General features: G+C 52.3%; 1 protein-coding gene across 1 annotated transcript in view; it reads left to right on the top strand.

Annotated features, from left to right (window-relative positions):
• The window catches only part of ZNF423 (zinc finger protein 423), a 333,190-nt gene extending 320,914 nt beyond the window's left edge, over positions 1-12,276 (top strand). The window contains 1 exon segment of the mRNA XM_049621698.1: positions 11,579-12,276. Within this exon segment, the coding sequence (XP_049477655.1) occupies positions 11,579-11,608 (30 nt within the window). The 3' untranslated portion in view covers positions 11,609-12,276.
• Positions 12,277-19,195: the final 6,919 nt, after the last annotated feature.

Below are 19,195 nucleotides of genomic sequence, written 5' to 3'. Positions count from 1 at the left end.
CCCCCCCCTCCGCCGACACTTTTTCGGCCCCGGCAAGGCCGGCCCCCCCTTACCCGGCCCCCCCCCCCCCTCCCCCCCCCCCCCCCGCTCAGCTCCTGGAAACCAGCAGTCTCCTTTCTGTCTCTCTGGATTTGACTACTCCAGGAACCTCACAGAAGTGGAATTACACAGTATTAGTGCTTCTGTGACTGCCTGGGTGCACTTAGCATAATGTCTTCAAAGGATCCGTCCGCTTTTAAGAAAAAAGCGTAACATGCCCTGGGCAGGGCGGGGCAAGGGACGCGGAGGAGCAGGGCAGCTCTGCTTCCTCTTGTCTCCCTGACCCTGTCAGTGGAGGCTTTGCTCCGCCACCGTTGCTTGCTGGCTGTCATTTCAGAAATGCTCGCCGAGTTTGTAGCAAGTGCAGGCTCTGAGCCGACGTGGGGGGAACGGCAGCGAACTGAGAGATGGGGCCTTGCCTGCCGCGCTCGGCCTGGTGAAGGCATTGCCATGACAGGGAGACAGGCAGGTCTGCAGCCTGAGGAAAGTGCCGGAAGGACAGCTGTGCAGATGCATCGTTGCGCCGGATGGGCAGCCCCTCGTTGAGTGGGCGGGAAGGCCTTTCTGAGGGGACTCAGATCAGATGAGAAGGGGCCTGAGAAACTGGGGGAGCAGGCTGGGCGGCGGGAATAGCCACGAAAGGATGAGAAAGCGCCTGGCCCATTTGGGGAGCTGAAAGGAGGTCTGGGGAGCCCTGGCAGGCCTGTCAGGACGGTGTCCAGGGGTCTGGATTTCTAGGTGTGTTTGGAACCCGCTGGGAGATTAATCAGAGAGTTTGCCGATCCCTGCCCCTCGAGGACAGAATGCAGGCTGCGCCTCTCATGGGCACTTTATTTTCTCAGCTTCCATTGCCAGGAAGAGGGAGCCCTGGAGGGAACCTGGGTCATCGGCAGATGGGGGCTTCCAGAGGGTCCTAGTGGTGGTGTGAGTGTGGACAGGTTAGTTGCACACTGAGGGGAGACAAAATGCCAAATGTGACAACCTCTCAATCACTCTGTGGCACGTTGTCGATGTAATGTCTATGTGAGTGTGTGTGTGTGCCTGTGAGTGTGTATGTACATGTGTGTGCTGAGATTGTGGGATATCTGTGAGTGTATGTGCATGTGTGTGTATATGCATGCATATAGAATATATGTGACTCTGTGTGTGTGCAATTGTAGGGTATCCGTGAGTGTGTATATGTGCGTGTGCATGTGATTATGGGGCATCCATGAGTGAGTCTGTACATGGGATATTCATAGATGTGTGTGTGTGTAATTGTGAATTTTCCATGAGTGCATGTATATGTGTGTATAAGTCATTGTGGGGGATCTGTGAGCGTGCGCATGGGATAGCTATGAGTGTGCGTATGTAACTGAGAGTTATCCATGAGTGTGTGTGTATATGTGTGCATGGGATTGTGGGGTGTCTGTGAGTGAGCGTGAGTGTGCATGCGTGTGACCAGGGGTTCTGTGAAGTGCGTGTGTGTGTGTCTGCGTTCGGAGGTGGGTGTGGGAAGTAGGAGGAGCTCTGTGTACCATGTTGCACTCACAAGCACCCCGAGGTGCAGCCACCCCACAATGCCTGAGACACAGTCAATGGGTGATGGGTGGAAGGGTTCCTAAGTTCTTTGGGAGAAAGAAGGTACGAAGGGATGATTATCTAGACCCTTCAGAGGATGGATAGGACACACGTGGTCTGGCCTCTCCAAGTGGTTGAGGGAGAGCTCGCTGGCCTTTCTGTCTGAGATGGCCATTTTGGAGCTCCTGTGTGGCTCTGGCAAACATTGTTTGATTGGCCTGCATGGTGCTTTAAACATCGAGACATTATATATATATATTTCTTAAATGTACTTTTCAGTTTTCATTATAAAACTAGGTTGAGGGCGCCTGGGTTGCCCAGTAGGTTAAGCATCCAACTCTTGGTTTCCGCTCAGGTCACGATCTCACAGCTTGTGAGTTCGAGCCTCACATCAGGCTCTGCGCTGACAGCTTGGAGCCTGCTTGGGATTCTTTCTCTCCCCCTCTCTCTGCCCCTCCCTCACTCGTGCTCTCTCTGTCTCTTGAAATAAATAAATACTCTTTAAAAAAAAAAAACAAACTAGCCTGGATCTGAGGAGGACTACCCCTTTCCAACAAGGCTTGGGTTCTTGGGATGACACAGTCCCCACCACACCTGACTGCCTCGCACTTGGCCTGGGCTGCACTCTCTTGCAGGGTGGACTCAACAGCACTGGGTCCCGGAGCTGGAGGCCCCTGTCCAGGCCCTGCTGCTCCCAGTCAGAGGAGCCCTGCTCACCACAGTTGGGTCTACTGGATCTCAGCTGTTCTTTTCCAGTACGTCTACATTTACTGTGAATTTGGTGCCCACACTGATAGGATGCCTCAGTCTCCCCAAAGTATTCTGTGTGTGCTCTTTGAACCACAGATGCACTTTGAGGTGGGGAGAAAAACCCCTCTCTGGCCTTGGGAACCTATCCACCCAGTGCCATTCTACCGGAGTTTCAGGGGGTCTGGTTGATCTCTCCCCAGGCTCTGAGGTGCGTGCTTGGATTCCTGCCCTGCCCTGCCCTGAGTCCATCAGGCTGCAATCATATCTTTTAGGGGTCTGGTTCTTTGAGTCTCAAAGACTCAGGCTCTTTGAGGGCATGTTTTATCTATTTATCTATTTATTTATTTATTTATTTATTTATTTATTTATTTATTTATTTATTTTGAGAGCACGAGTAGGGAAGGGGCAGAGAGAGGGGGAGAGAGAGAATCGCAAACAGGCTCCACGCTGTCAGCACAGACTGATGCAGGGCTCCGTCTCTCGGACCGTGAGATCATGACCTGAGCCGAGATCAAGAGTCAGACACTTAACTGACTGAGCCACCCAGGCGCCCCTGAGGGTGTGTTTTAATTCCTATTCGAGATGACCTATAGCCCAGGAGCCTGGTTCCAAGCAGGTTCTTGGCTGATGCCGTTGGAATGGACTTACAGGTGACACCAGCCAGTTCAGTGTCCTCACCAGGAGGGAGCCAAGGTCCATAGATGGATTTATGGTCACTTGGTGCACCACTGCCAGAACCCTTGATTCTTACTCCTTAGTCCCGAGTCTGCTAGGAACCCCAACCCAAAGGGGCCCAACCACGGGGGACCCCTCCTCCCTTTGGAGAAATAGCAACATTGGCCTCAGCCCAATTATTGCAGGACTCGGGGTCAGGGTGACCTCTGTTGCTAAGGTGGGGCAAATCTCTAAGCAGCCAGCCACAGAACTCCCGCTGCCTTTCATGCAGCCACTACCTGAAGTCACCTGGTTGCTGGCCTGTGACACTCTGCACGCAGAAAGCACTGCATTCTGAAGTGTGCTTCCCCTGACTCTACTGTCCCTCCAGACGGGTATTATTAGTTTCCCTGTTTTGTTGGGTGCCTCCAAATGGGAGCCTGTTTACGGCCCAGACTCCTAATAGAAGGCTGCAGTTTCCCTCCTTATAATCTATTCTCTGGTGGGTTTTATTTCCAAAGCACAGCAGTACAGAACCTGCCCCTTTGGGAGTTCATTGGGCTTTTTTTTTTTTTTCCCCTACAACAATCTTTTCTCTCCATTTTCACTCAAAGAAAGATGTTTTCCCACCTCATGGAACCGGCGGTTGGCCAGGCCACCCGCTGGGCTCTTTTGTGTTCTGGGTGCTGCAGGGCACTGGCGAGAGGGGCATTAGAGAGGGCCCCTTGCCTCCCCGCCTGGGCTCCGGAAACCCAATGGTCACACCTCCAACAAAAGCTTTCAGGTGACATTTAGGGCCCTGAATCTGCTCCTGCTCTTGGCTCTGAAAGAAAGTGGCAAATCCCCCTGCCAAAGCCAACCGTGCTGCTCCCTGGAAGCTGGAATCTCCCTGCAGGCCAGGAGTTCCGGATGGATTGAGGCTCTCACCCGAGAGACAGACTTCCCCGGCTAAGCGGGTGCGACGCTCACTTCCTGCTGCTCTAGAGTGGCAGACGACAGCCTGTCTCGCTGTCTGGGAGACGGGACTGGGAAAGCCTTGCACACATCCCCGAGCATGGGGCGGGGGGGCTTGCTTTTGCCTCAGAGGATGTTCCAGGGCTTTGTCCCAGGCCGGTGGGTCCCTAGCCTCACCCCGGACCCTGATGCCAAGGAGGGGTATCACTTCATACGGCAAACCTTGATCTGCTGTCTGTGTAAATGGTGGCTCGCTGGGTGGGGGCCACGGGGGGGACGCGGGGTGCATGCACGTCACAGCCTGGGCCCCCCGGGGAAGCGGCTGCATCACCGGGCAGGCATTTAGAGGGAACCTTGGCCATCACTCACTCCTAATTTTAATGACGTGCATTAGCTAAATTGTGTTCTGAGTATTCATTCAGTGCTGTTTATGGCGTGCTCTCGAGTGCGCTTACCGTTTGTCAGAAGTGCAAACTAGCGAACATACGAGCCTTTAAGACAGGCCATCTGTTCGTCTTAGACCTTTGGACGATTGTCAAACGCTTCTAAAAATAAGTGCTCACTAGCAGAGAGGGGCTGCCCAGGTGATACACAGCAGAGAGGGAAGCAGGGCTGTCTGTGTCTGTACCCTCACCAAAGGGAGAAGTATAACTTGAATGTTGGGGGTAGGGGGGAGGTGGAACCCAGGAAGGGAGCAGAGGGAGGTGGGGGGCATGAAGGCCCTGCTGGTACCCCTTTTTGGCTGGAGGTGTGAGCTTTTCCCTGTTCCGTCCCTTTCATGTAACTCCACAGCTCAAATACCTTCGATGGCTCCCCATGGCCCAGATTTAAGGGCGAACTGCCTCGTCTCGCATCACGGAGCCTCATCAATAAGGCTCCCACCTTCCTTTCCAGGCTTGTCTCCGTGGCACATACCCTGTGCTTCTGCCAAGCTGAATTATTCATTGTTCCCTCAGCATATGCTGTGCTTTCCACATTTCACAAGCAGAACGGCGCCATGGGTAAGAGTGTGCTCTGCACACAGACTGCATGGGTGCGGATCTGGCTCGGCTGTCACCAGCTGCAGGATCTCCATGCTCTCTGTGTTCGTGCCTCAGTTTTCTCATCTGTAAAATAGGGATAACAATTGTATTTAACTCCCAGGGTTGTGAGGTTTAAATGAATTAGTATAATCAAGGGTTGAGAGTAGTGCCTGGCACACAGTGAGCACATGATAAATGTTAGCTGTGATCATTATGAGTTTTATTGGCACCTCTATGCCATTCTCCGGGGGGATCATTCTCCTTGGAAAACTGTGCTCATGCACCCACACACGTACACACACACACAGTGCAAACCCTAACCAGGCCATCCTCAAATGGGCAGCTGGAAGGCTGGCTTCTTCCTTAAGCACCTGCCTCTCAGAAGTCCTCTTTCCGTAGTCCCTTTTTGCAAAATCTCGTCCCCTCCTTTGGCCGTGGGCTTGTAAATGGCCAAGATGTACCTTATTCTCTCTCTGTCTTATGCCTACTGCACTGCACAGGGCCAGGCTCCATGTTTGTTCAATAAACAAACATCAGAATCTCACTTAGCTGAAACATGGCTTCAGTGTTAACCTGAAGTGTCTACCTTTTCCCCTGGAAGCAGAGGGAATATCTTCCCATGGTTAAGGCAGATTTTTGGACCAGGCCCGTGAGAGCCACCGTGGCTGCAGCCTGCCAGGGAGTGGCCTAGCGGTGGGCAGTGGGGAGAAAGGCCATCCACCACAGCCTCTTTCCCAACCTAGAGCCAGAGAGAGGTGATGTGGGGTCAAGGTGAAACCAGGTGGGTTCTGCAGGTGAGGGCAGGTAAGACGTTCTAGGTGTTAGGGGGATAAGTGTTCCTGCACCCTTAATTTGCCACAGGGATGTGAGGGCCAAAGCCCTGGGACCAGTCCTTCTCTGGTGGCCCTTAAGAGTGAGGGTGTGTGAGTCTGGCTCCCCCGCCCCCACGGAACTGTGAGCTCCTCAAGAGAGAGGGCCCCGCCTTCAACTCCATGTGCCAGTGCCTGGCTGGGGGCCTGACACACAGGTAGTCCGTGAACAGCAGTGGAAAAAATGAGTAAATGAGTGGCTGAATGAGTGGATGAGTGCATACCTCTCTCCCCCACAGAGTCTCCCTGAGCCTCCCCTCCTCACCAGATACCTCACTCTGCCCCCGGGGGGAGGGGGGCGGGAGGGAGAGCAGTGAATTGTGGGACTGAGGCTATACCCAGGGGGTTATGGGGAGGAGACAGTAGCTTTAGCAGACTTCTGCTGCTCCTTCTGCTGCTCCAGAGACAGGAGCCTCCTACACTCTGACATCTCTGGGGCACTCCTCAGATCCTGCCAGCCCTTGGAGGAGGAGCTGGGAGAGGCATAGTTGTTCGGATCACCAAACTCCGTGTGGCCCACACTGCAAGCCCTGAACCCCTTGGTGCCAAGGGGGTCCAAGGACCCAAGGAGGGAACAAACAGCCCTTCTCTCACAGAGATCCTTGTCTGCTCAGGAAGACTCTCCTGGACACCATTTATGGAGCACTTTGTCTTGGCCAAGCCTGGGAGCTGTGCGTGATGTTAATTTCAGGAGTCCTCAGGGCCGCTTGGGAAGAGGGTTCTGTTATTACTGCCCCTCCCCCTAGTCCAGAGGTCAAGGACCTTGCTCAAGGCCACATGGCTATCAAGTGGCAGAGTCAGAATTCAAACCCAGGACTCAGCCTGTCTCAGCCCACTAAGGCTACTTGCGATCCCCCGGGCAGTGGTGACTGAGAACAAGGCACTTGCTAAGGGCCAGGTGACGTGCTAGGACTTTACGTTTTGTCCTCAAAGTAGCTGGAGCACAGGAATTGCAGCTAATAATGCAGTCCAAGAGGGACATGCAGTGCAGAGAACTCCTCTCCAGCCTGTGCCTGTGCATCTTGGGGTGTGTGGAGAAGTCCCTTGTTACTTCACAGACACTACTCTCCAGGCCAGCAGGTAGCCAGTGCCTCTGGTCTCCCCCACTTGACACTGTTGGGGGTGGGTGCCATAAGGAGACCAATAAGGGTCCCAGAGAAAGGGACAGAAAGCAGAGCTAAGACCTTGAGAAGAAACCCCTGTTGCAGATTAGGGAGGGGCACACTGTGTCCATGTGTGTGTGTGATTGTTGAGGTGCACAGTGTGTGTTGGGCCAGGGATGCCTCCTGGTTTGGGGGAGACCAGAAGGGGCCCACGACAGAACCTCTGACTGGACCACTTAGGTGTGTGTCAGTGCTTTAGGGAGGAAGGTCCAGCAACAGGCTCTGTGCTCCTAGCACTCTCCTCTGTGCTCGGCACACACCCTGGCTTGGGCTCTAGGTTGGGATCATTTGGCTGCTGAATCCCAGCAACAAGCAAGGTGGCTATCACCCAGCAGATTCAATGAAGGCTTGTTGAATGAATGAATGAATGGCCATACAAATGAAGGCAAGGGTGTAACAAAAGGTTCCTTGGCCCCAAGCGCTCTGCTGACAACTTGCGCGGATAGAGGTCTCAGCGGGACCCCAGACACGACACCTATAGCACCCACCGGCCTGCCACACCCTCACCCATCAGGAACTTATGTGCCCGGGGCAGGTGACCCAGTGCGCCAGGCATAGGCACCCAAAGCAGGTCCTAGCAGAAACCTCTCTCCTTGAGAGCTGTGTGCACTCTGCAGAGTGAATGCATCTCAGCTGCAAACCAGTGCCCCTATCCCCTCCCTCCCTTCCCCCCACCCCCATTTTATTTTTTTCACCTGCTTCTCTGCCCACACCTGCGTCTCCCTGGCAGGCAGAAAGGCCCTTGTGGATGCCAGGCCTCCCCTCTGGGTGCCTTCCAGTCCTTCCTGGCTCCCACCCCCACCCCACCCCCGGCCTTTATGGTGCTGGGAAGTGTTTATCTGCAGGGTTGGTAGTATCTTTAAAAAACGATTTTCTTCCTTCTCTGAAGGGGCTAAATATAGTACAGGCATAAATAGAGAAATAGACATTAAGCCAAATGCCCTTGTGAGAGCCATGCCGGGTGGAAGGGGCTCTTTAAGACGGCTTGATGAAGCCCCCGCCCCTCGAACCACAGCAGCTAGCCTCGGGGAAGGAGCCGAGGCTTTTCGGTATTCACCTGTGCCGATTGGCCGTGGCTCTGCCAGGAGCCGCTCAGCGCACAGGTGTGTTGGGTGATTGGTGAGTCCTGGTGACGGGTCCCCGCCACCCCCTCTGCCCTTCCAGAGACTGTGCCCTCAGGCTGTGGAGGAGCCCATGCCCTCCCCAGCCAAACACCTGGCCTCCTCAGCACCCCCCAGCACACACACCCTTGTTGGGTGGCATGGACTGTTCTCCCTCGCTGAGCCACCATCTGCACCATTCATCCCGCACAAACGTTTGGGTGTCTGTGTTCTTGAGCATCCCCACCCCCCCAGCAGGCCCCTTGAGAGGGGTGGGCCCAGCTGGAGTTTTCCCCTACCCTGCTCTGTGCCTGACCCAGAGCAGAGTATCCAGCAGGTACTTAATAACGCAGTGCCGCATGAATTCTGGTGCCCGGTCCCCTTGGGGCATCAAGTTTCGACATTTCCATCTGCTATGACATCCTGGGCTTTTGTTCTTGTAGAACTTCAAGGAAGTTTTACCCTTCGGTCTCAGAACTCTCTCTGAGGAAGTTCTTTCTTGAGTCTCACTCAAGAACTGCCTGCTCCTGCTCCTTAAGAGAAAAGGCCCACTGTGGTTTTCGTCTGACAGGTGGCATTTATTCTCTTATTTTCCTGACCAGTGGTCCTAAGCATAGGCTCCTGCCTCCTGGATTTCTGTGCCAGCAGCCTGTGGATGAGCCAGTGTGGACCACGTGTGTTATACTGGCCCTGTTCTTGGCCCTGTGCTTGCCTCCTGACAAGAGGCTGTTTCATTATCCAGAGATCCCTGGACACCCCCCTTTCCCCCATGGTAGTGGTGGGTGGTCCTTGAGGATTTTGTAGAGATCAAATATCATGTCTGGTTTTCTGTTGCTTATGGAACAGAGTCTATATTCAGGGACATTCAGGGCCTAAATCCCTCCCGGTCCTCCATGTACCTCTCTGCTGGGATCATCCCTCTGGTGCCTGCATTTGCCAGGCTTATTCCAGCTTCCACACTTTTGTGTTGTGTTGTGCTGTGTCTTCCACTCAGAGCGCCCTCTCCCCTTTCCATGTTTCAACATCCTACCCGTACACTTAGCCGTTTATTTATCCTTCCATTGATTCATTCAAAAATATTTACTTAGTGTCTACTTCGTGCCAGGAACCATAATTTGAGGACAGAAAAAGAACTGTATATGTTTATCCTCCTAACCTCCCTCCTCCCCTCTCTCCTCCCCATCCCCCCACAAATAAAGGACTGACCACACCCAGGTACCCTGGCCACATGGCACTGTTAATTGACTGGCTGTTGGCAGGGTGGCAGAGTGAGACCCCCAATCATTCCTGGGCAGCTGTGCCTGTCATGTCACCACTGGGCACTGCATGCCCAGCCCTGGGCCAAGCACTGTGGGGCTAGGAGAGGAGGTGATGCAGTTCAGCAGAGGAGGCTAGTCTTGCACTTGGGAAGCACATAGATGTGTGGGAGGTGGGTCAGAAGGCCTGGGGGCGCTGCAGGGAGGGATGGCAAGTGACTAGGTGCCCAGAGGACCTCAAGCATGGTCTGGTTGGGAGGAAAGAGAGAGGAAGTGAGAAGTGAATCAGCAAAGGCTTGGAAGCCAGGAGGATGTTTTGCTGTAGGGTGGGTTTGGCTCCCTGCAGGACTGGCTGCCTGTCCGTGCACAAGTGCAGGGAGAGGTGCCTGGGCTGGAGGGTGGGCGTTCCCATGGAAACCGCCGCATCCCATCTGTGGCCTCAGACAACCTGCCTTGTGCCTCTGGGTCCGTGGCACCCCCACCGAGGTGCCAGGCCTCGCTGGCAGAGTCTGTCCTCATGCCTGGTGTGGAGTGTGGATGATCTGTGGACTGGGATGCCCGTGAGTTGTGGGGTGCTGGGAAGCCTGCCTTCCCACCCAAGGCCCTTGCTTTCTTGGATTCCAGTTGCCTGGATCAACCCTGCCTGATTCCTAGCTGGATGACCTTGAACCCGTAACTGAGCCTCTCTGAGCCTCATATCCTCATCTTAACCACGTCCTACCTTGTAAGGCTATTGTGGGGATTGAAAGAAATGTACCTCTAACAGCACAGAGCACGTGTGCTTGCCAAGCACCAGCCATGTGGCCTGTACCCAGGAGCCCAAGGAAAGAGGACAGCAGTGGTTGGCGCTCTGTGCTGCGGGCATCAGCAGGCATCTGCTTCGAGCGGACAGGGCACTGCCCCTCCCTGGCGGTGAGCTTGCCGCAGGGGTTGGTGACATCACCACCAAGGCGGCAGCAGTGCCAACTGTGGGAAGGGGGCTGCCACGGGGGCCCTGGGCCAGGGAGCAGAGGTGGCTCCAGGCCCCCCCGCAAAGCTGTGGGCGTCCGACATTCTCTGGTGGCCCTCACAGCTCAGACCCGGAGCCCGGGAGAGAGACGCAGCGCTGCGTCTGACCTCTGGTGGTCATCTGCAGAGCTGCAGGCCGGCGGCTCCCAGCCCCAGAGGAGTCCCTGAGCGGGCTGGGGCGCCCAGCTGTTGGGGAGGCAGGGGCACCCCTGAGACCTTGCTCCTCATGACTGGAGGTCCAGTGCTGCCCCCAAGCAGGGGCTCCTCTGCCTCTGGTGGATATTGCTTCCTTTCTCCAGGTGGCATGAGGTTGGACACTACTTGAGGCTTTGATAAGATGGGTCTGGATTTAGAACAGGGACCATTGAAAAGAAAATCACACTTGGAAGCCAAATGCCACCCCCGGCCCCAGGCCAATGGCTCCTCTGAAAACAGATCAGCGCCGCTGGCCTGCTCCGTCTGGCATCAGGGAAGAAATGCCACGGGCTATGGTGAGAGGGAAGCGTTTGGCCAGAGGGTCCCACCTGGACCCTGGACGCCCAGGCGGTTTCGGGCAATCCGGGCAAACCGCACACTCTTCTGGCCGCAGCGCTGTCACGTGACCCGACTGGCAGGCTGCCTCCTCCGGCACCCTGCCGCTGGGTGACCCGTCCTCGGCCGCAGGCATCACTGCCGCCCACTGCCTCAGCACGTCTGTGCCACTCGGGTGTTTCTTGGCCGGAGAGCCGCACGGCACATCTGCTGTCTCCCTCCGCGAGGCTCGGAGCAGCTCCCCGGGAGGACCGACAGGGGGTTCTGGGGAAGGCCTGCAGGCAATCAGATAAGAGTGTGCTCCTCCTCATCAGAGCAAAAGGGAGACGGAGAGAGGTGAGCAAGGAAGGTTTTAATTCCTGCCAGTCTCCTCCTGGCATGTCCCCTCGCCCTCCCTATAGCCAGCCCCCGTGGTTAAGGCCTGAACGGTCTTTAAAAAAACAATTTATAGAGAGCCCAGGTTGGCAGCAACAGGAACTCATCCCCGAGCCCCAGAGCAACGTGGCGTCTTGGCAGCTGTGTCCCCCGAGCACTTTTTCCTTGTTGCATTTTGTTTTGTAATAATCGAGACGCTTTTCTGTGGCTCCCGGCGTAAATGCACTGAGTGGGAGGGGACGGGCCTGCTCTCCATTCTTCTGCCCTCATGCGTGTCTCCTTTCTTCGCCTTTGCAGAACCACACGATGAGCCAGCACGCACAGTGAGGGACCGCTCGACAGGACGCCTCTCCGCAGAAGGCTTGCCGGAGACGCCGTGGGGAGGGCCATTTGAACATTACATCCAATCAAAGTGTCATTTGCAACCCAGATGTAAAACTCTAATGATTTGGCCATGAGGCGCTGCTATTATAAGCAGCTGGAAATGAATATTAATGGCAGAGATTAAAAGTATTCCATGCTCAGTATTTTTTATTGTCCTGCTACAGCTAGTGTGCTTTTAGAGTTTCCGCCGAAGACTACATTTCTAGAGTTAGAGAAACCTGCTTTTTGAGGCTATTGTCCTTTGTTCCTTCATGTATTATATTGATAGTTTTTAAAAAAGGATTAGTGTGATTTTTTTTTTCCTTTGCTTCTTTTTTTTCTTTCTTGTTTTTCTTTCCTCCCCCCCCCCCCCCCTTCGGTTAACTACTTTTTAATTGCAATTCTAGGTAATTGTGCATCGTGATGTGATTGCTTGGCTATTGTCTGAATATTTCCTTTTAATTTTTTAATTAAAGACTAATGCTTTGATTGGATTTGCCAGTTCACCGGACAGTGATTAAAACTATGTAATGAATATAATCGGTTTCAGTGCAACTGGATGGTCTGCTTTTAAATGTGACTTAATCTGACTGCAGTAACTAGTACAGTTCAATAAAGGGAATCCATGCGATTAGCATCTGCTGCCTGGTTCTCTCCTCCCCAGCTTGGGGCTCTGGGGGGGAGGGGGGGGCTGTCGTCACCCATAGGGTGTGTCCCTACAAGAGTCCCCTTGGGATCACATGTGCCTGTGGGGACCTGTGCACAATAGACCCAGCTTCCCTCAGGAAGGAGGACACATAGTAACCTGACACATGCAGTCTGGATCAGGTGGCAGTGGTCATAGAAGTCAGAACAGAAGGGATCCTTAAAGATGAAATACTCTGATCTTTTCATTTGTGGATGGGAGAAGCTCAGGCGTAAGTGGGCTTATCCATGATGGGCCCTTGTTTCTCCCCCTGCGGATGGCTCTCCCACATGCTGCATGCAGGTGGTCAAACGGTTAACCCTTACCTCCCCAGGACTTCAGGCAGGACTTGGATTCTAGTTGTGGCCACGGCATGAGGATGCGACAGGAGCTAGGGGTGACTCCCCAACCCCATGAGATAACAGGGCTGGGGGCTGCAGAGTGGAGCCGGGTGGGAGCAGCAGGTTCCCAATCACAGACATCAGTGAGACGTGGAAGTGCTGAGACCCGTGGCCGGGGCCAGGACTCTAGTGGGGCAAGCGAGGTGCCTACAGCACAAAATCTCAGGGCCCCCCCACCCCTGCACTTGCAAACCCCAAGAAGGGGTGTTTCCTGACACTCTACACCCTGGTTGCTTTGCTTTCCTCACCTCCCCCTGGCCCTGCTGGCACCCCAGGGCCCACCCGGCAACCTCAGGCTCCCACACCTCCGTCATGCTGGTTCCTGGCTGACTTGCCAATCAGAGGCCAGGGCTTCAGAACCTGCGCGGGGAAGCCCTTCCTTGTTAACTTTTCACAAGGGGCAAGAAAATTGGTTATTACCCTCTGCAGAGCGGAAATGAAACAGGCAGACAGATTGCACCTAATTACAATGTAATACTAAGTCCGGGCGTGGAATTTGTAGCAATTATACCCAGCATCTTCTGACTCCCATATCGAGGGGCTTCTGGTGACCTGTAAGAGTTCCCCTTTAAAAAGCATCCCCATGTAAGCAGGTGGGACGTTTAGTTTTACAAAATGCACATCACACCTGCACGGACACACAGACTCCCACCAATGCTGGGCAAAATGGAGCAGTCACCCCTAGAATTCGGGGTTCTTGCCTCCTGGAAGTCCAAGGCAGCAAACTTCAATTGTCAGTACCCTACAGACTTGGCCATTTTAGTGGGGAGACCTCAGGGTAGGTATCAGTGTTCCCCAAAGTGTGGCCAGCCACAGTCTGCCCTGCATCCACAGCCAGGCCTGCCTTGGAGACAGCACCAAAGGCTGTGGGCAGGACCAGCATGTCCCAGGGCTTGCCAGATCACCGTCTCTGGGCCCTCTCCAGCTCCAGATTTATCCTGAACCCCATGGAGCCCAGGTGAGTCCTCAGTAAGTACCAACAGAAGATTTGATTTGACGGTTGGTGGCGTAGGGCTAAATTAGTCACTGCCCCCATTAAAAATACAGCGGGGGGTTTAAGAGCTTTTCACGCCATGTGGGAATCAGCAGCGAAGCCGGCGGATGCCTTGGGTAAGGAGAGAGGCGGCCTAGGGGACCGGGAGGTAATGAGGTTTATGGCGATGACAAGGCAGCCAGGGAACCCCACCGACTCCCCCCTCGCCTGGGCCCATTGTTCTCTGGCTGGCTCTGCCCCCGCCCTTCTGCTGAGAGCCCCTCGTGACTTCTTGAGGGGAGGGGGCTCAAAGGGGGACACAGGGGCCTTTACTGGGATTGGTATTCATCACCATCAGACACTACTGGGGTGGGGGTTGTGCAGGGCTATAAGCCTGTGCTTTGGAGACCAGCCCCCACCTCTCTCCAGTCAAAGGATTTGAAGCTGGGACAAGCCAGTTTACCTCTCAGTTCTGGCGGACCTTGCGGGGTCACTGGGAGGCTTAAATGCCATGATGCCTGTTGAAGGGCTGAAGACCCGGAAGTGGAATGGTGGTTGTTAGGAAAATGATGAAGCCAGGCCTCTCACACAGGAGGGGCCCCCTTTCAGCCTGGAGGGTGTGATGGAATCAGTCACTGGCAGTTTGGATGCTTGAGTGGGCAGGGTGACTGGAAACCTAAGGTTCATTGTTGCTGCATTTGCATATACAAATTACCGGTTTCTAGGGGCTCTGTAGGTGCAGGAATTCTGCCCAGGCTAAGAAATGGACTAGGACACCTGGGCCACAGATTCCTGTCATTGGGTACCTGCCTAGAGCTTCTGGAAGCAGGTGGATAAGGGTTTTGGTCTCAGTGGAGAAGCTGCTGTAGGAAAAAAACTTCTGAAGTTCCCCCAGCCACAGACGATGCTCTCCTAAACTCACAGCATGTTTAATATTTAGTTTTTCACCTGTTTTTTTTTAATTCCCTTCTAAAACGTGCATTCTTGGGGGTGGGTTCTGCACCTACAAGCATTTAGTAGGTAGAACCAAACTTTAAGCCATCAGCCATCCAGCCAGCACGTATTTACTGGGGATTTCTGGGGGTACAGAGATGGACAGGCGATGTGGCCCCTGCCCTCACAGAGCTCACAGTCACGTGACAGCCACCTAGCAAGCAAGCCTGTCAGTAAATACCTAGCCACACACAGTCACAAGTGCTGTGATGGACAAGGACTGGAACTGTGTAAGATGAGTGGGGACCACGTCAGAGGCAGGGGTGCAGGGAGGAAGGCTGTGCTGAGGAAGTGAAGTCAGATGACACCTGAAGAAGGAAGGGACCCAGGCAATGAGAAGCCTCAATTGGGAAACCAGAAGTACCCTCAGGGGTCTCTAGTTGTATTGGGTTTCAACTTCAGATGGTTTGAAACAAGCCCAGAGGATGTCAGTCTTGTCCAAGGCCACATGGTTCAGGATAGAATTGAGACTCTAATTTGGGTGTCCTGCCTTCTAGCCTTGGTGTCTGATTTCCTTCTGTGGCCACCTTTTATTTGTTGAAAGTCAAATTGAATAACTATTATTATTATGAATAAAATGGCATATTGTGTAGGAGAGACTGCTAGCTCTCCTCCTTTTCCTTAATAAATTAACTGTGATTTTTATCTGAGCAAATGTTACTTTGGAGAGGGTCAGATTATACATCCTATCCTTCCTAGAAGTTAGGCATAGCCATATTACTATTGAAAGCTGTACCGTTTTGATGATGGGATGTAAATGAAGGTGGTATATGTACATTCTAAATGAAATGAGCTCATCCCTTTCTCTTCCTGATGGCTGGAATGTAGATGTAACAGCTGGAGTTCCAGAAGCCATTTTGAACCATGAGGTAACCTGGAAATGGAAGACATACATGGGTTGAGCAACAATATAGAAGGAGCCTGGGCTCCAACTGTGCCAAATGCCTACTAACTCTGTCCTGCTTCCCAATAGGTTTCTTGAACTTGAGAGAGAAATAAACTTCTTTCTTGCTTAAGCCATTATTATGTGTGTTTTTCTATTGCAGTTGAATCAATTCTTAACTACTACAAATTAAAATATATACATATATAGCTTCCAAGTAAGAGCAAATTTAGAAGATTTAAGGACATGAGATGGTTGAAAATGTCTAAAGGTTAAGAGATATACCTCAATGATATACTGTAATCAATTTGGCCAATAAATACATTGGGTTGGGCTGATCTGGGCTGGAGGATTAACTTGGCTGATCTGCACTGGGTTGTTGGCTATTGGTTAATGTAGGATGGCCCTGGCTGGGATGACTGGGGCAACTTTGCTCTTCATTATCCTCTCACAGGGTAGCCAAGCACGTTCTTCTCATGGCATTGGCCAAGGGCAAGAGCAGAATAAGGAGTGGTTTTCCAGCTTCTGCTTGTGTATCATGCTTGTTCATGTGCCATTGACCAAAGGATATCACATGGTGAAACTTATACTCAAGGGCAGAGAAATACACTTCACCTTCTGGTGGGAGGAGCTGTAAAATCTCAGAACAAAGGGGCTGGACTCGGGGAAGGATGGAGAATTAGGGTCATTAATATAGCTAATCTACCACGGAGCTGAAGGGCCCCCTTCTCTTCCTATTAATTACCAAAGTGAAACCTGGTAATTAATAGGTACCATCTGTGACCACAGTTTTGGAAGTGGGCAAATTGAGGTTGTCCAGCTTAGGCTTGATTTGTTGGACCTTGTTTTTGGAGAAGAGAGGCACCCTAAAAAGATTTGTCTCCCAAAGCTTGTTATCCATCAAGGCAAGTTCACAGGACCACTATTGTTATGATTTACGGCTGAATTTGGTTCACCGAGGCTTCCTAGTAGACTGACCAAGGATTATACACTCTGCACGGCACTCTCAATTTCAGGGAATGAGAGAAAACTCACAACACTTAACAGAAGCTGAACATTTGCAACACAGTCTTGTGCAATCTCCTTCCAGAAGCATCAAATGGCTTATGGTTTGCCATGTACATCCCAGCTGTTCCCTTCCTCCATGCTTTTCCCCATGCTGCCACCTCTTCCTAGAATGCCCCTCCCTTCTGTTTTGCCTGGTTAGCTCCCAAGGTTTAAACTCACCTCATTGAACTCATTAAGCTCATTAAATTTAGGTGTCTAATTCCCAGGGCTAAGACCTGGGTGAGGTGAGGTGAGGGAAGCATCCACCTTGAGTGCAAAATTTCAGGGAGAACCAAAAAGCTCAGTAATCAAGATAAACAATATGTTAATGCAATATTTTAAAAATCAAATTGTCAAACTGCGACCTGCAGGCTAGCTGCCCGTTTTTGAAAAAGATTTATAGGAACCAGGGCTAGGTTAGGGTGAAGCCACTGAGGTAGGGTCATGCAAATGCAGCATTAGATCCTGTCTTTAAAATGTTGCTAGTTTGTTCCTTGTGGACTTCTTTTTGCATCGATTTTGACTTTTTGAAAAACATTGCATTGAAGGATTATTCTGAGTTGTTTGGCATTCATTGCAGTTTTGTGCCCAAGGAAACTGCTTCACTCATTGTACCCTGGTCTGGATATGTATCCATCCTCCAGGCAACCTAGTCTGACCCCCACAATCAGGTAAAATATTCTGATATAAGAATCTTGATAATACCCAATGCATAGGCCTATCACTAGGCACCTACACACTTTTGCCACTGTCTCTGGACTGTGTATCAGTCAGTATAAGTGAGGTTGTGACACAGTAACAAAAAGGACCCAAATTATAATGGTTGAACACAACAAAGATTTCTTTCTCACTCATATTACATGGCCATCTTGGATCTTGCAGGAGCTTTCTTTATCCTCATCACTCAGTAAGTCCTGCTCTGGGAGCAGCCACCACCATAAATGTGGTTGTAACCAAGCCAGAGAAAGAGAACTTGGAAGGGTCTCATAGTGCCAATTCAATACTCTGCCCTGGGAGTCACACACACGTGCACACACACCACACACAGACACACACACACACAGAGCCCTTCAACTCACAACTCACTGGCCAGTAGTTGTCATATGGTCCTACCCCATCACAAGGAACCAGGAAGTGCAACCCTGCCACGTGCCCAGAACTAAGAACAGGCAACGTTTGGCAAATTACACTAATGACTACCACAGACTGTCTTCCTCTCCACCTATCCTTTACTATACAACCTCTCTGAGGGGAGAGGCTTACTCTTAGTACATCTGGGTATATCCAGCAGCCTGAACAGGATCTTCAGCAGACAAGTATTCACTGAACGTATGCAGAAATTGTGAAAGTGGATAAATGACACTTTAAAGGGCCTAGAGGAAGATAAGCATGCATATGAAGACATAGTACAGCCTAAAGCTGCAGAGTAAGTCAGACCTGGATCAACCCTCAGCTTTACTACTTATTCGCTGTGTGATCCCAAGCAAGGCACTTAACTTCTCTGAGACTCGGTGTTTTCATTGACAAAATGGGACAGATAGTAAATAGTCTTACCTCGCAAATTAATGTGAAGTTGAAATGAGATAAGAATGACCGTGACATTAAATACTATCACTTGAGCATTCATTATGTGCCTGACAGCATTCTAAGAAGCCGGCACAGGTATTAATTCTTTCAGTCCACACAACATTATCACGTGGGGACTGTGATCCCCTCCGTACAGAGAGAGCCTAAGTAACTTGCTAGCTCCGATTCTAATCCAGGCAGTCAGGCCCCAGAGCCCTGTTTTCAGCCCCAGATGCACTTCGGCAGAGCGCACAGGAATGGTGGCACCTAAAACTCTCGTTCCTGGAGCTGATTCTAGGTGTGGGTCGGGTCAGGAGGAGTCGGGACCCGGCAGGTCCGCGCGCTCGGGTTCTCCAAGAGCCAGCTCTAGGACCCGAGGCTGACACAAGGCGGCTCGGCCCGCCCCTCCCTTCCCTGATCCATGATTGGCCAGACTGGGTGCCGGCCCCGCCCACCCGGCTTCCGCCTCGGGCAGCGGGCTGAGCGTGAGCCGCGCGCTGTGAACTTATTTGTAGAGTTATTAATTACTGAAGGGCGCAAACCGTGCTTCTGTGCATAAAAATATGTTTGAGCAGTTTCTACTTAAACTTTAAAGAGAACGTTAATCAATTTTATCTTAACAAAATGACCTTAAGCAGGGGAAAAAAAAAATTGGTGTTATTTGCCCAAACAGGCAAATTAATTTCTCTCTCTTGAGAAATCTGAGAAGTTTCCAGAAATAGCTATGCATAATTTACACCTGCCCTGGCCGCTCCTAGTTTAACGCCAAGCCCAGTCACGGGCCCTACCCAGCCCCAGGCCCAGAAAGAAGGAAAACAGATCCTTGCAAAGGCTTTGTCCGCCCATGCTGGCCAGTCTTCTCCTCAGCCCAGCCTTTCCACGACCTTGGGAAACGGCCCTGAGGGTAGCGGGCAAGGTAGTTCCCGAGGGGCCTGCCCAGCCTCGGTCAAGGTCACTGGAAGGAGAGGGACAGCTCCCTAGTGGGAGGGCCTGGGAATTCTTG

Source organism: Panthera uncia (genome assembly GCF_023721935.1).
Source record: "Panthera uncia isolate 11264 chromosome E2 unlocalized genomic scaffold, Puncia_PCG_1.0 HiC_scaffold_19, whole genome shotgun sequence".
Lineage (NCBI taxonomy): Eukaryota > Metazoa > Chordata > Mammalia > Carnivora > Felidae > Panthera > Panthera uncia.
The sequence above is the reverse complement of the archived record's forward strand: the minus strand, read 5'-3'. Positions and strand labels throughout refer to the sequence as shown.